This window comes from Lissotriton helveticus, chromosome 6 (genome assembly GCF_964261635.1).
Source record: "Lissotriton helveticus chromosome 6, aLisHel1.1, whole genome shotgun sequence".
Lineage (NCBI taxonomy): Eukaryota > Metazoa > Chordata > Amphibia > Caudata > Salamandridae > Lissotriton > Lissotriton helveticus.
In genome coordinates this window covers 37,118,079-37,135,541 of record NC_136067.1, presented here as the reverse complement: position 1 = coordinate 37,135,541, position 17,463 = coordinate 37,118,079, and the positions used below count along the sequence as shown (strand labels likewise).

The 17,463-nt window shown below is 47.1% G+C and overlaps 1 protein-coding gene across 2 annotated transcripts in view; it reads left to right on the top strand.

Annotated features, from left to right (window-relative positions):
* DAAM2 (dishevelled associated activator of morphogenesis 2) overlaps window positions 1-17,463 on the top strand; it is a 648,121-nt gene that overhangs the window by 88,620 nt on the left and 542,038 nt on the right. For both annotated transcript variants that reach the window (XM_078647328.1, XM_078647329.1), the window contains exon 2: window positions 6,993-7,195. In XM_078647328.1, the coding sequence (XP_078503454.1) occupies window positions 7,019-7,195 (177 nt within the window). In that variant the 5' untranslated portion in view covers window positions 6,993-7,018. The remainder of the gene's footprint in view (window positions 1-6,992; window positions 7,196-17,463) is intronic.

Here is a 17,463-nt window from a genome sequence, read left to right as displayed (position 1 = left end):
AGCTTCTGCTCATTAAGACGAGCCTGAGAAGTGATACAAATAATTGCTCTCGCCGTCACACGCACCCCTTACAAGGGCAAAGTATGCGGCGGCTCCGTCTGCTCAGAGCAGCTGCCAGGGCGCTTCCTGTCTGGGTTCACCACTCAGAAAGGATGACAGACCCTGGGGGCCAGGATACCCCTCCCCCACCCCTGGAGCCCCCTCATGGCAGCCAGCCCCTGCGCAGGGTTCAAACATAGGCCTGTGCGCCCTAGAAAAAGTGGCCACATATGCGGATTGCGCCTTTTCGCACAATGAATGAATGAAATGAAAATTGCATTTGTATAGCGCATAAACTACCCTGAGGCCTCGCAGCGCTTTGTCTGCTAAAGTGTTTTAAGTATTATTAAAATCGGGGGAGGTGGGGTTTTGGAAGATGCATGTTTTCTTACCTTCACCGAGATTAAAAAAATGCAAACGTTGCCAGACTTTTTGTGCACAGATTCGTTCACACTGGGGAACCACACCTGAGCGAGGCCACTTCTGCTCAGGCCCGCCCCTGCTCAATCTGCAAACATTAATGGGCGGGCCCAGCCAGGGACTGGGAGTGACATCTCCAGCCATGGGTAAAAGGGGGGTAATAGAGGCCCATCTGCCTCTGGAAAGGCCCCTCAGACCCCCACTGGGCCGAGCAGCACAGACACAGCCCATATCGGCCTCCACGATGCTCTAAAGAGTGGCACACAGCGGGAACTCCGATAGTGTGTTATTGCCTGAGTGCCTGCCTTACCAATCTCACCCAGCCCATGCGGTCCTATTAGGGTGACCAACTGGAAACGGCGCAAATTCAGGACGGTGAGTGTAAAAAATCAGGACAAAGGGTAAAAATTCAGGACAAAACTTCAGGACAATTGGATACGTTTTACAGACACATCAGAGGTTACGCAATAGTATATAAGTAAGCCCAGCCGTATCCAAACATATTCAACCATTTGCAAACCTATCCATCATGTATTCTTCCATCTATCATTTCACTCATCCATCTCTCCATCCATCCTTTCACTCATCCATCATCCATTCATCCACCCTTTCACCCCATCCATCTGTACACTCATCCATCCACTCTTCTACCCATCCATCCATTCAGCCATTTACCCTTTCACCCATCCAGCCATCCTTTCACTTATTCATCCATCCACCCAGTCACTCATCCTTCCACCCATTCACCCTTTTAGTCATCCATCCGTCCATCCTTTCAGTCATCCATCCTCCTTTTCTCTCTCCATCGACCCTTTCACTTAGCAATACTTCCTTCCATCCACCCACCCATCCATCTACTCATCCACTCATGAATCCATCCATTGACCCTATCACTCATCCATCCTTTCTCTAATCCATTTATCCTTTCACTCCTTCACTCATCTATTCATCCCTTTGTCCATCTACCCTCCCTTTCACTCACTCATCCATCTTTACATCCACCCTTTCACTCATCCGTTCATTCATTCTCCCTTGCACTTATCAATTCATCAATCCATCCATCCATCCTTTCACTAATTCATCCACCCTTTTACCCATCCAGCTACCCTTCCACCCATACATCCAGCTATTTACCTTTTCTCTCTTCCATCCTTCCACTCACTCATCAATCCATCCATCCTCTCATTATCCATGTATTCAATCTTTCATTCATCCATTCACCCTTTCACTAATCCATCCAGCCATACCTTCACTTACTCACTCACCCACCTTTTCATATTAATTTTGAGCTGAGCCTTTTTGAGAAGAGGCCCATCAAGAACTTCAACCTCTCTGCAGGAGCCATTCCAGGACTGGGACAGAAGCCACTCAGGGCGGAGACAGGATCCACCACAGGGGGGGACAGGAGCCACCACAGGAGGGGGAACAGGACTCACCAGTATGGGCACAGGAGTGGGCATTCAGTATTCTAGGATAATCTTGGTCTCTTCCAGGGTGGGGTAGGGCTCCTCACCCCCTCCTGGACAAGACAACGAGAAGTCAGTCTCTCTCTCCAAAATGTTAGTTTTGCCACCCCCCACTGTGATGTACAGTGCTTAAAGGAGATACTCAAAGAGAACTGATTTAACTGATTGTCCTCCATACTTTGTTAATCAGTGTGGGTGCGATTGTGCCATTTTTTAATTTTATTACATTTTAGACTGCATGTTTGAAAAACCGAGGTTTGTTTGAACCACGTGCTGCTTCGGTGTAATCAGGGCCGGTTCTAGGATATTTGGGGCCCTGGGCAGACAGGGAATGTGCAAGGCCCCTCTAAATTGCAGAGGGCTGTTTGCATCTGAACAGATGCCCCTGCTCCTGAACCTGCAGCCCCTCCCTCTCAGTCACCTTCGAGCACCTCTTAACAGCTCATCAAGGGCTGGAGGTGTGAAGGTTGCCATCCCGCTGCGCCTCTCCACTGCTGCTGGGTATCCGTGCTTAGGTCCTGCATCGGAGTCTGTTACACCCGACCTCAGCAGCATTGCAGTCAAGAAGGGAGCTGGGTGGTTAAAATTACGGACAAATGGCGTCTGTTAAAGAATCCTTCACGGACCGACGGCCGAAATTACGGACTGTCCGTGAAATTTACGGATGGTTGGTCACCCCACTCACCTGGGCCCCGTCATGGCAGCTCTCACACTCCTCCACTCTACTAACCACTCAAAGGCCCCCTCTCCATGGAACCCTGCCATGGTGGCCCCCACCCACCCCCTCTGTTCAAACCACCCTCCCACCAGGGCCCACACACCTGTACCGTGCCATGGTGGCCCCCACCAACCCCCTCTGTTCCAACCACCCGCCCACCCAGGGCCCATACACCTGTACCGTGCCACGGCGGCCTCCACCCACACCCTCTGTTGGTTCCAATATCCCTCCCACCAGGCCCCACACACCTGTACCGCACCATGGGCAAGCTTCGGGGGCCAAGGAGGGAACATTCGAGCACCCACAGGAATTGAGGTCAGGGTAGATACATTGGAGTCCCAAGTGTTGGGCCAGGGACAGAAGATTGGGGACACCCACAGGAAGTGAGGTCTGGGTAGATACAATAGAGTCCCAAGTGTCGGGGGCTAAGGACAGAACTTTGGGGCACCCACAGGAAGTGAGGTCTTCCTGTGAGAGTCCCAAGTGTCGGGGACTAAGGACATAACCTTGTGGAACACCCACAGGAAGTGAGGTTGGGGTAGATACAATAGAGTCCCAAGCGTCGGGGGCCAAGGACAGAAGCTTGGGGACACCCACAGGAAGTGAGGTTGGGGTAGATACAATAGAGTCCCAAGTGTTGGGGGCTAAGGACAGAAGCTTGGGGACACCCACAGGAAGTGAGGTTGGGGTAGATACAATAGAGTTCCAAATGTCGGGGCCAGGGACAGAAGCTTGGGGACACCCACAGGAAGTGAGGTCTTCCTGTGAGAGTCCCAAGTGTCGGGGACTAAGGACATAACCTTGTGGGACACCCACAGGAAGTGAGGTTGGGGTAGATACAATAGAGTCCCAAGTGTTGGGTGCTAAGGACAGACCCTTGGGGACACCCACAGGAAGTGAGGTCTGGGTAGATACAATAGAGTTCCAAATGTCGGGGCCAGGGACAGAAGCTTGGGGACGCTCACAGGAAATGAGGTCGGGGTAGATACAGTAGAGTTCCAAGTGCCGGGGGCCAGGGACAGAACCTTGGGGACACCCACAGGAAGTGAGGTCGGGGTAGATACAGTAGAGTTCCAATTGTCAGGGGCCAAGGACAGAAGCTTGGGACACCCACAGGAAATGAGGGTGGGTAGATACATTGGAGTCCCAAGTGTTGGGCCAGGGACAGAACCTTGTGGACACCCACAGGAAGTGAGGTCTGGGTAGATACAATAGAGTGCCAAGTGTCGGGGGCTAAGGACAGAACTTTGGGGCACCCACAGGAAGTGCGTGTGTTCTGCTTCAGCTTTCGAGACGCCATTGATAGATGCCACCATGACGTCTTCTGGTCAAGCGAACTGCCCTCTTTGCCAGTCCTTGAGGAACTGGCCTGAAGATACTTGCATCCAAAGATGTATTTCGCCCAACTCTTGTAAAAATGAACAAGTATTTGATTCCTTCTTGTATAGCGCGGTGCCCTACCTGAGTGCTGTTGGGGCACATCACCGTCGCTTGCGCTGTTGCAGGGCTCGCTCGCGGGTACGACGAGGTGCACGGTGGCTGGTGCGCTTCCACCAACGCAGGATTGGTGAGAGAAGGGAATACTTTATTTCGTAGCACTCAGGGTACGTATCACACTGTACACATACATGAACAACATTTAAATGGCAATGTGAGTCGCAAACGCCTTTGAGACTCACGCAAACATTCAGATCTCCTGCCAGTCTCAAGGAATGTGGGCCGCCCATTCCTTGCAGCTCACTAGTCTGTGACCAATCAGGAAGCAGCAAGGCAATGATTGGTCACCACCTAACCTTGTCTGTTTGTGACACAGTGGGGTACCGCGCCTGTGTGAAGTGGGAGGGGATATCCCCTCACCACAACCGCTAAGCACCGATTGGCTAAGGGCACGATGCAATTTGGCCCATCAGGTGGTAGGCCGTGAGGGGCGGCTTGCCTTGGGATCGCCTGTAAGATAACCCACCATGTTGGCATATGTGGTATGCTAATTAACCTGCAGCAATTTTCTCCACCATAACCCTGCTCCAATGGGAACCGTCCATACTGATTGCCAGGGACTGAGATTAAATGAAGCATTCCATCCATCACCTTGTTGTGTTTGCATTTGATGCCCTGAGTGCAGCCGGTATGCCCAGATGTGGCTCTCTGCCCAGATGTGGCTCTCTGTGCCACTGGAACCAAGCTGCACTCGGCTGAAGAACCTATAACAAGGGTGAAACCAGTCCTGGGTTCCTTGTATTCTGGTTCAGGGAGCACCCGGCCGGCCAGTTTGGGCTGGACATTTCCCATGAGGAACAGGGTCAAGACTGATTTGCATATGGCTGGGTCCAAAGTGAGGGGGCATAGGGGGAAAAAAATAATGGTCTGGGATGCAGCCCGCAGCAATCGCCAGTGGTTGGGATTAATTCAAACATTCCATCCATGACCTTGCTTTTGCATTTTATCCTGCGTTGGCACAGCTTCAAATCCCACCAATGTCATCTCAGCCTTTCATCATGCATCCGTGCAGCTTCAAATCCCACCAATGCAGTCTCAGCTTTTCATCAAGCATCCGTGCAGCTTCAAATTCCTTGAGTGCCAGCTCAGCCTTTCATCCTGCGCCGGTGATAAAACGAGGAATAAATCTACTGGGAAGCAGTAACAGTTCTATTTGCAACTTTGCAAACATGCCTAAACACCACCCAGGGAAAGTTGTGCTCAATAGAGCACTGTCTTAATGTTCTATTTTTATCCAATATCATATTTCAGTAAAATCACAATGCTGCTGCTAACTCGACGCTGCAGCAAGAAACCGACTCCGTCATTCAGAAATATTTGCTCTGACTTGCAAACCTTAAGGGTTTTTTTATTTACTTTATTTCAGTGCGTAAATAATGTAATTTTTTTTGTTACAAAGGAGTCTGTTTAAAAAAAAGAAATCTGCCTCCTAAAATGTGTACTTTGGTAATGACTATTCAACTGTAGCAAGGCATCAAATAGATTGTTATTAGCCTATTAGTGAAATATCACTGTTTGTGCACAATAGAGTACAGTCACGTCAGCATAAATCTAATGTTTAGCAAAGGAAAGTGTTGAGAGTGAAGACTGAAACAAGCGAGGCCCTTTTACCAGCAACAGAGAGGAGCTGCAGGCTAGTGATTAACGCTGAATCCCAGCTCACCCTACTTAACAAATTGTGTGATCCTAGGGAATCCAGTGTTTTCTGGTGCCACATATTTCGAGAGCACGGAAGCTATACTATGCCTTAAATTAAAGACTGGATTGTACAGCTTGATTCATCAAAGTAAAATCGGCTCGCAAAGGGCCAGATTCTGAGAATCCGGCCCTTTGCGAGCGCTATTTTTGCATTTGGGATTCATCACCCGAAATGCAAAAATCGCATTTGTAGAAATCGCTAAATTGCGAATAATTGCATTTAAGGAATCTCAATTTGAGATTCCTTAAATGCAATTCATGAACCATTTAAAATTTGCGAAATCGCAATCTGGGGCCGCTATTTATCGCGAAGTCTGACTTCGTGGTAAATAGCGAAAACTTAGAAAAATGCACTTTAGTGCATTTTTCTAAGTTGTATGTTACACACACACATGTCCTTTGGACATGTGTGTGCGCAACATCTGGCTACATTAGCATTTATGGGGTGCTACAGGGTGTCCTTTGGACACCCTGGCACCCTTGAAATCGCTTCCTTATTTGCGATTCGCTAATTGCTAATTGCAAATAAGGAATGACTCCCCATTCATTCCGATGGGCCTTTAGGCCCATAGGAATGTATGGGAAAGCCATTCCTTATTTGCGATTCGCAATTAGCGAATCGCAAATAAGGAGGCAGTAGAAATCGCAATAAATATTGCCATTTCTACATGAATGCCGTTTTGAAAGTCTTTAATAGCGATTCCTTAATATTCGCTATTAAGGACTCGCAAAACATTACAATGATGAATCTGGGGGTTAGACCGTTAAAACTTGTAAAACATGAAAAGGTGACACACTTAAAATATATATATGTATATATATATATATATATATATATATATATATATATATATATATATGTGTGTGTATATATACATATATACATATATATATATAAATAAAAATAAATGTTTATTTTTCATCCTTCCTCCTCTCGTCAGACCTTTTTTTGCTTAATAAAAATTATTTCACTTCTTATTAGCTATATCTTTCTAATTCAACGGGGACGTGAATGATAGTCTTAAACTGAAATTTTATTTTTAACATATTATTGCAGCTTCCTATTGTTGAAATTAAAAAAAAGAATATTAGATAAAGTGAAATCATGTCATTCAAATGTCTATTTCTTACCATTTCTGTTTTTTTCTCCATAGATCATGATCTGTCGATAGCAGCGCAGATGACGACCATGGCTCCCCGCAAAAGGAGTCGCCATGCCTTGGGGTTCCTCTGCTGCTTTGGGGGCAGCGAACACCCCGAGATCAACCTCAGGGACAACAACCCCCTGCAGTTTCTGGAGTTCTCTCTGCCCATCCCGCCCACGGAAGAACTCAACGCCAGGTTCGCCGAGCTCGTGGTGAGTCTACTCAATTAATCAATCAGGGGTTATTAAGCGCACTACTCACCCGTGAGGGTCTCAAGGCGCTGTGGGCGGGGGGGATTCATAGATCTGTTTAGCCGAAGAGACAGGTCTTGAGGGCCGGCCTGAAGGTGTTCAGGGAGGGGGCGAGTCGAATGTCTGCCGGGAGCTCATTCCAGGTTTTTGCCACAATGTGAGAGCAGGATCTTCCCCCTGCTCTGGCTCTGTGGATGAGCGGGGTTTCGACCAGTGCGAGGATGGAAGATCGGAGGTTTCTATTGGGAATGTGGAAATTGATTCTGTTGTTGAGGTATTTGGGTCCGGTGTTGTGTAGGCATTTGTAGGCGTGGGTGAGGATTTTGAAGGTGACTCTTTTCTCCACTGGGAGCCAATGGAGGCTTCGTAGGTGTGGGCTGATGTGTTCTTGCCAGGGGATGCCGAGGACGAGTCTGGCGACGGTGTTCTTTATCGTCTGGAGTTTTCGGAGTAGAGACTTGTTTATGCCGGCGTAAGGTGGCGTGAAATAAGAGCTCCTCACTGCCTTCCTTCCTGTGTGTGGTGGCTCAGAAGAGCTCTGATGTTTAGTGTCCTTTGTGTGGTGGCTCAGAACATCTGCCTCACTTATTGATAACACTCTGACTCATCCCTATATTCATTGACTTTCTAGGCTTCAGTGAAGCCTCACTCATTGACAACACTCCAACTCATTGCAGTACTATGGTAAGAAATCTTGATGTGAAATTTGATTGAACCTTAATTGTGAGCATCAAATCAAGACGATATCCGCCACCTGTTTTGCTACTCCTCAGTGTCTAAGAAGGATGCTTCATCTTACTCCTGAGGACTTTCGGAGAACGATCGTCCATGCTTTGGTTATGTCCTGGTTACACTATGCCAACAGCTTGTACTTGGGACTACCTACATTTCTAATCCAGCGCATTCAAACTATCCAGAACTCCGCTGCATGAGTCATCCTCGTGTTTCGGGTGTTCGGTCACCTTTGACACCTTCACTGGCTCCCGGTCATTAACCCCTTCCATATTGGTGACGGAACCGCTTCGTCACCAGCCTCGGTCGCGCTGTGCTGGTGACGGAGCCGTTCGGTCACAGCCCACTCGGCGCACCTGCGCGGCACTGATTTCACGCCTGTGTGGCGCGTTCTATTGAGCAGGCGGGGCCGTGACGGAACCGCTCCGCCACAATCACAGCGCGCCCGAGGCTCGTAACGGAGCGGTTCCGTCATGAGCATGGGAGCGCCACGCGGCCCGTCAACGAGCATGGGAGCGCCGTGTGGCCCCCCGCCCCCCTAGCTGCCGCCGCAGCAAAGGGGTTAAGAGGATCCAATTTAAGATGTTCATCTTTGCCTCTATGGCCTTTACTCATAAAGGTGCTCTTTATCTTAGGAAGCTATTTAAGCCCTACTGTTAAGTCAGATCACTGATATCTAATAACCTCAAACTGTTCCAGTTGTCCCACATTCATAAGGCCAGAAGAGGAGGTAGATTGTTCCTTTTCCTGGCTTCCAAATTGTGGAACGGTCTTCCTGTTGGTTTGCAAAGCAGCCCCTCTGAAGTTGTTTTTAGAAAGAGTCCTAAAAGTCTGCTTTTTTACTCCTGCCTAGAGGACATCTAGCATCAAGTTTCCTTGGGCATGACTTTTCCGCTAGCACTTGGACGCCTCTTCGGAGGTCGCTTTGCGCTCTACAAATGCCTAGTATTGTACTCAATTACACCGTAGGCTTCCACACCACCTCACTCATTGACGGCACTCAGACTCATTGCAGTACTCAATAACACCTTAGCGTCCATGCAACCTCACTCAGTTATTGGTTACCTTATCCAATGAGTAAAGCCCTATAGAAGTGTTAATGTAATAGTTTTTTTGGCATTTTTTAATATAGCGCAAACTCGACCCCAAGGTATCAGAGCGCTTTACATAAGAACCAGTTGCATTACAGAGGGACACATCCATTTTTAGGCACTAGGGGCCCGATGTAGGTAAATCTTATTTACCGACTCTAGAATGCCGAATTTTACCGATTCGGTATTCTAGATTCGGTAAATGAGATTTAGGTAAAAATTCGGTAATTTTTACTGAATCGGTATGATTCGGTAATTACCGAATCGGTATTTACCGATTCTGTAATTGCCATTGATTCCTATGGGCCTTAAGGCCCATAGGAATCAATGTCAATTACCGAATCGGTAAATACCGATTCGGTAAAATTACCGAATTGTCAAGGGGGACAGGGTGTCACTTTGACACCCTGTTGCACCCCTGATTCTGTCTTGTGTGCCATGTGGCACACATACATGCCCTAAGGGCCTAAGGGCATGTATGTGTGTCACATGGCACAGGTGTACATGCACAGATGTGCATGTATACAGGAATTCGTTATTTACCATGTAATAGTATTGCATGGTAAATAATGAATTCTTAAGGGCCTGTGGCACTATTTTAAGTGCCACCTACATCTAGATTTACCGATTCGGTTAATTTACCGATTCGGTATGTTACCGAATCGGTAAATTTACAGAATCGTTAAAATTTGGGCCCCCTACATCTTAGAAACCAAATACCGTTCGGTAACGGCCGAAATTGGCCGTTACCAACCGGTATTTGGCGACCTACATTTATTTATTTTATTTATTTAAGCTTGTACCGCGCACAGCTACCCACAATGGGTTTCCCGGCGCCAGGGATAGACTGTAGAAGAAAAGAGAATGTCACCTTGACTTAAGGCCTCTGCCGACTATTGGTCACGCTTAGTAAAGAGCAGGGTCTTCAAAGCCTTACGGAAGCGGAGTAAGTTGGTCTCAGATTTTAATGCCAATGGGAGGGAGTTCCAGTATTTAGGACCAAGAGTGGAAAAGGAGCGGCCTCCCATTTTTGCCAGCTTCCATCTTGGTACTGTGAAATTGCCAATGTCCGATGACCTTAATGAGCGCAGGGGTCTATAGGGTTTTACCAGCCCCTGAACATATACTGGGGCGCTACCCTGCTTAGCCTTGAACATATAGCAGAGTGCCTTGAATTTAACGCGTTCTGGGATGCTCAACCAATGGAGGTCACGCAAAGCGGCAGTGGCTGAGGTGCGTCTGGGGACATTCTTTAGCAGGCGCGCGGCCGCATTTTGCACCACCTGCAGCACATGTATAGTGGCTTTATCTGCGCCCAAATAGAGAATGTTGCCATAGTCCAGGCGTGATGTTACAAGTGCCTGGACTACAGTTCTGCGAGAGGAGAGGGGGAGCATCCACAAAATCTTGTGAAGCCATCGCAAGGTTGAAAAGCAGATGGCTGAGACCTTAGTAGCCTGTTGTCTCATAGTTAGCCTGTCGTCAATAATGACGCCCAGGTTGCGAACTGCAGTAGATGGTGTAGGCGCATTTCCCAGTTCGATGGGCCAATGGCGAGGACCCCAAAGATGTTTGTTCTGTCCCAGAATGACCACCTCGGTCTTCTCCCCATTCAGCTTGAGACAATTTCTCCGCATCCAGTCGGCCACAAGAGTGAGGCCCGACTTGAGTGCGGAGATGTTGTTTACGTCTCTCCCTGACAAGGAGAAGACAATCTGGGTGTCATCTGCGTAGGAAAACAGGGTTAGCCCAGCTTGTTCGACTATGGTTGCCAAGGGTTTAACATAAATATTAAATAATAAAGGGCTAAGAATTGAGCCCTGGGGGACGCCGCGGGTGGAAGGACAAATGGCGGAGGCAGCTTTAGAAGAAAACACTTGGAAGCTTCGGTCACTAAGGAAAGACGCCAGCCAGGCCAAGGCCTGGCCTGCCACACCTAGAGATTTCAGAGAGTCAATGAGGATGGAATGTGACACGGTGTCGAAAGCTGCGCTCAAATCCAGCAGGATGAGCGCCATGGTGTTTCCCTGATCGACACCGTGCCTAAGACTCTCTGTCACCCCCAGGAGGGCTGTCTCGGTTGAGTGCCTAGGCCGAAAGCCCGACTGAGAAGGATGGAGAAATCCAGTGTTTTCAACCAGTTTGGAGAGCTGAGAATTTATATGTCTCTCCAATATCTTTGAGAAAATTGGCAACAAGGATATAGGGCGAAAGTTAGCAGGATTTGAAGGATCTGCACCCTGTTTTTTTAATAACGGTACAACCATGGCGTGTTTCCAAGGTTGTGGGACATGGGCCTCGCTCAGAGAAGCGTTGAGTAATTTAATGATGGGGGGATGAGTGAGGGGGTCTAATTGTTTTAATATTTTGGCCGGGAGAGCGTCCTGTGGGGAGCCCGATCTCACACTATTTAAACAGGAGAGGAAAGAAATGGCGTCTAAGGGCTGCCAAGTAGTGACTACTGCATCAGTGTCATTGTTTTCCAATTTTTGGACTATGTCAAGGGCAGTGTACATAGTACCTGGAGGTGTAGTGAAATTTTCATAGATAAGATCAACTTTATCTATGAAGTAATCCGCTAAGGACTGACACTGAGTGCCATCAAGTGCCGGGGGAGGAGGGATCGAGTTAGCACCAGTCAATTTTTTGACAACAGAGAATAGCACCTTTGGGCAGTTTTGTGCATCAGTCACAGTTTTCCTTGTGTAGTCTGCTTTAGCAGTTTTACAACTGTAGTGGTATTTTTTTAAGGCTTCTTTATATGTGGCTTTACGTGAAGGAGAATAGCCTTGTCTCCATTTACGCTCCAAGGTCTTACAATGTGAGCGGAGGCTTTTAAGTTGTTCCGAATACCATGGAGCAGGAGGGTGGTGTGAAAATGCGGGCTTTGATGTCATTGGAAGCGCTGTATTGACTGCAGTGGTTAGCCAGAGTTCAGTGGCGCAATTGAGAGCGGCAGTTGGTAGTTCAACACATGGAAGTGTTTTGATCAGTAGTTTATTGAGTTCTGGCAAGTTAATCTTCCCCCAGTTCCGAACTGGCCGCGTAGTTTCCACCTCAGGTCTTACTACTGTATCAGCCATGTCATAAGAGAAGGGGACAGCTAAGTGGTCGGACCAGGTGATTTGTAGGGCTTCATGTGAACAATCTAGGGACAGGTTAGATAGGATCGGGTCCAGTAAGTGACCGGCACAATGAGTGGGACCTGTGTTTAGAAGTTGAAGGTTAAAAGCTTCCAGAATAGAGAGAAGCTGATTCCTATTAGGGCACTCATGGTCGTCTAAATGTATGTTTAGGTCCCCTAAGATTGTGAAATTAGGCGCTTTAAGCAGTACTGGGGCTAGGAAGTCCGGTAACGATGTTATCCAAGGGCTCGCTGTCCCAGGGGGACGGTATACCAGTAGCCCTGACAGCGTAAATTGGGGGGTAATGGATAATTTAAAAAGGGCTGATTCACAATCTTTTTGAGTGGTGTCTACCAATTTACAAGTGTATACATTTTTGTAAATAATTGCAATTCCTCCACCCCTACCGGAAACTCTATCCTGACGAAGAATGGCGTAGTTAGAGGGAATGGCGTCTGCCACATCCGGGCCCGAGCAGTCTCTGAGCCACGTCTCGGTCAGGAATATAGCATCAGGTTGATTTTGATCTAGAAAATCGTGGATATTGTATCTGTGTTGTGGTAAGGATCGGCAATTTATGCTCCAAAATCTTAAAAGGGGGCGAGTGGAAGTTGTCCTAGAGCATACCTGTCTCTTTCGTCTGCCTTGATGTTGGAGGGATCTGCATGTGGTAGGGGTTTTTAGTGAAAAGTTGCAGCGAGGACAGCTGAACTTGTGAGGCGGAAAAGGGTAGGTGGAGCAGTTATTATTGGGAGCACCACGTAGCGCAAATAACTCTTCGGAGGAGTATGTAAGAGTCATGATGGATATAGTGGCTTTACTCACCAATAAAGGGTATGCCAGAGCCCAGAGCCCAGCCTAGCGCGGACGAGCGCAGACGGGCAGGACTCTGGCTGGACTCCGGCGCGACTATGGCGCGCCCGCTGTGCGCGTTCGCTGTGCGAAGCAATGGGCGTCTGTTTTTATACTGTCCCTATCCAAAATGGCCGCCGCCGTGTGCTCGAGCGTGGCCCTCCTGAGTCAGCCCTGAAACGGCTGTACACCCAGGGAAGGAGGCAGGTGAGCGAAAGTGCAGCGCTCCCTCCAGAGAGTAAGCTCAGTATTTTAAATCGCCTGAGCGGTAAATAGATCGAGCAGCGCGAAATTCCGTGACTGCTTGCAGGGGGGGGTAGGACACAAAGGATAATCACAGTAACAAGTTAAAATCTGAATCAGAGCGTTTCTTAAAAGCTAGCAGCCCGGCTCAAGCCTCAGGCAATAGTGAAGGTAATCTCCTCGCGAAGCAAGTCCTTCTACTGTTTTTATACTGTCCCTATCCAAAATGGCCGCCGCCGTGTGCTCGAGCGTGGCCCTCCTGAGTCAGCCCTGAATCGGCTGTACACCCAGGGAAGGAGGCAGGTGAGCGAAAGTGCAGCGCTCCCTCCAGAGAGTAAGCTCAGTATTTTAAATCGCCTGAGCGGTAAATAGATCGAGCAGCGCGAAATTCCGTGACTGCTTGCAGGGGGGGGTAGGACACAAAGGATAATCACAGTAACAGTACATCTGGCCCCAGGAGATTAAGTGATTTCCCCAGAAACACAGAATTATTTAGCCTCCCACCAGATTCGAACCTGGTTCCCCAGCTTCAAAGTCGGCCGGCCATCCTAGCCGTTAAGCCACACCCTCTTCAGTAGAGCCTCATCTCACTGGCCAACACTCTCACACATTCCCATACTCAGTAGCAATGGAGGCATCTACTCATTTGCCAGTAAACTCACTGATCCTCTCAGAAATCATCCCCTACCAGTTAAAGGGCTCAAACAGGTTATCCTTTGAAACATTTAAAGCAGTCCGGTCTGAGAACATTGGCCAGTAGAACTCAGTGAACCAATCCAGGGTTTATAACTAGACAAACAGGCCACAGGAATGTGTATCTTCCACAAAGGCACAGTACACTGCGGATCTGTTAACCTCATCTAAAAACAGTTAACGATAAACCCACAGTTTACATTCCATATGGATGTATGACGGTACAACGCGTGGTATTACCACGCGTACCGTTACAACGCAGGTTTTTCAACGCAAGTCGTTACAACGACTTGCGTTGGGGGGCGCTGGATAGTGAATAGTTTAATTTACTATTCCAACTCCAGTCCCCGTGGATAGTAGGGAAGGTGTTGGATAGTAAATTAAACTATTCCCTATCCTACAGCGCCCTCCAGCGAAAGTCGTTGTAACGACTTTCGTTCTAAAACCTGCGTTGTAATGGTACCGCGTTGTTACGGTTTCATTGAAAAGGATGTTCCCCATTCCATATAGGGATAGTCTCCAGAGTCCTACTCTGGACTGTCCAGCGTTGGTTCACAACAGCTGGAACCCTGCCAGATGTTTAGGATAGCCACAAGAGGTACATTTACATAAGGTCCAAAGAGAAATCATTTGCAGAGCACCTTTTTCTTATGAAAATCTATCTTAATGGATAGATGATGCCAGCTCTGCTTTAGCCATGTACACTTGGCAGTCTCGTTCAATCCTATCCCAGTGTGAGCCATTGGCTCTTTGGCCCTACAAAATGTAATCCAAGTTCTACAGAAAGGATTTAGGGCCATATGTATCATACAAATTTGCATTCGCAAAGGCCGAAATTCGCAGAATTTCAGCCTTTGCGAATGCAAATTTGCTAAATGGGATGTATGAATGAAAATCCGATGCAAAATAAGGAATCGCAAAATTTGCGATTCCTTATTTTGCAATTGCATTAAAGGAATCGCACATTTTGCAATTCCTTAAATGCAATGTATGAAGCTAAAAAAAAATTGCTAATTGTCCCTATGGAATCGCAAATTACCACCAACTTGAAGTTGGTGGTAATTTGCGAATTTCTTGAAAAATGCCCATTTTTGCATTTTTCAAAGTGCCTCCCCGATCGGTTCAGACGCACTCGCGAGGTACCGGCGGACAGAGCGGTGCTTCCCCTTCATCCTGAGCCGTGGCCAGGTGGGGTGAAGTCTATACATCCTCCATTTGGGCAAATTCCACATTGGAAGGTTGAACTACCGATACAGACAACTAGTGGATTCAGGTGACTCCAGTATCGGTTTCGAAATATTTATTATTTCATTCATATTTTGAGCACTCATTGTTTTTTCGTTGTGAGCACTAATTCGTAGTAGCATGTTTATATAATGGTCCTGATGAAAGCAATGACAACTATTGTCAAACATTGCAGAAACATGTTGACCCCTATATACATGAAATAACCCAAGAATTATTGGATTATTCTTGTCTACTTCTTTTAATATTGGTAGAGTGGGTAGCGACAGAATAAAGTTACATTCAGCACCCCTTCATCCAATTTTAATTCACACACATTTAGTTTTTTGTTACAATCTTTGCACTACGATATTAGTCCCCCCTGATTTACAACATCATCTCTGTCTGAGACCACGTTAATCTAATTGATCATGAGAGGGTATCTTGCTACCAGACCCCTCCATGTAGAATAGAATAGATAACATCAGCAGTGGTCTCAACAGGAAACCAAATGATGAAGGGCGGTTCCGTGTGGTGACTGATGGGAATCCTCACATGATCACTGGGCAGGCTCCTTGTGAGGTTGACCCGTACATCATTGGTATGTTGTTGAAGGCAGTTATGGTTAGTCCTCTCTAGACATGTACATAGCGCTCCCTGTCTTGGCTCCATAGACCCTCTGATACTCTATTTTGTTTAATACTGTTTGGGGTTGTATCAGAGTGTGGTCTTTAAAATCCCCTTTGACCCTCCCTCAATGTTTGTTGTTGACGCACATACATGCCCTCAGGGCATGTATGTGCACCACATGTGCACCCATGCTTATTTCAGGGGTGCAACACTGCACCCTTGAAATGATTCTCAATTTGCGATTAGCAAATTGCGAATCGCAAATAGAGAATAAATTCCCATTCCTTCCTATGGGCCTCCCGGCCCATAGAAATGAATGGGAAAGTATTCCTTAATTGCGAATTTGCAATGTGCGAATTCGCAATTAAGGAATATCAAGAAATGGCTAAAAAATTGCGATTTTCTTGATACATAACAATTAGCGATTTCTTAAAAATCGCTATTACAGAATCGCTAATTGGTACCTTGATACATATGGCCCTAAGAGTACAGTGAGCAATTTTTAGTTTATTGTTAAGGTGTTCCATTTCTAGGATCGGGTTATGACAGCTGTATTGTCAAGCAGACCTATAGCTTTAAATGTAAATAGAGAGGTTTCAGTTCCCCCTATTCAACCGTTGTCTTTCTTTATCCAGCCACTTTCAACCATGGGCTTGGCTCACACCTGACTCTGTTGGGTTTTTGGTTGTACCCTTCCGCCCCCACACCATCGCATGAGGTACTCCTGGAAGAGGTGTGGCGCAGCGGCTAGAGTGCCTGACTCCAGACCACAGAGTTCACAGTTCGATCGCGGCGGCAGGTTAGCCCAGCACCATGGGGCATATGTAGGTAGCCGTTTGCGATTCGCAAACAGCAAAATTCGGCGAATTTTGGCGTTTGCGAATCTCAAACGGCGTTTTGATATGTAGGTGCCACAAATCGCAAAAATTGCGATTCCTTATTTTGCTTATAGCATTTAAGGAATCGCTATTTTGCGATTCCTTAAATGCTATGTAGGGGTGGTTTAAAAATTGCGATTTTTGCATAAGGAATCGCAAAATACCACCTACTTCAAGTAGATGGTATTTTGCGATTTCCTTCAAAAATGCATTTAAAAAAATAATTCAAAGTGCCATGTGGCGCACAAACATGCACTTAGGGCATGTATGTGCGCCACATGTACTTACAGGCACATTCCAGGGGTGCAACAGGTGTCCTTTGGACACCCGGGCACCCATGGAATTGCGATTCTCAAATTGCAATTTTCACACAGAAAATCGCAATTTGAGAATGTATCCCCATTCATTCCTATGGGTTTTTTGGCCAATACGAATGAATGGGACACTCATTCCTTAATTGCGATTCGCAAATAAGGAATTTTAAAGATTCGCAAAAAAATTGTGAATTTTTACCTACATTCCATATTGCTATTCTCAAATAGCAATTCCTTAAAAATCGCTATTTGGGAATCGCAAAATGGAAATTACCTACATATGCCCCCATGTGACTCTGGGCAATAGCTTGCTTAATCTTCCCGACGGCCACCAGCGCCAAGACACCTCTCCGGAGGTAGCTGTGCGCTTTACAAATGCTGGTATTTCATTTCCTTTAGAACTCAGGAGCCTTACATACAGTGTACTTTTCTAGTCTGGCCTTAATG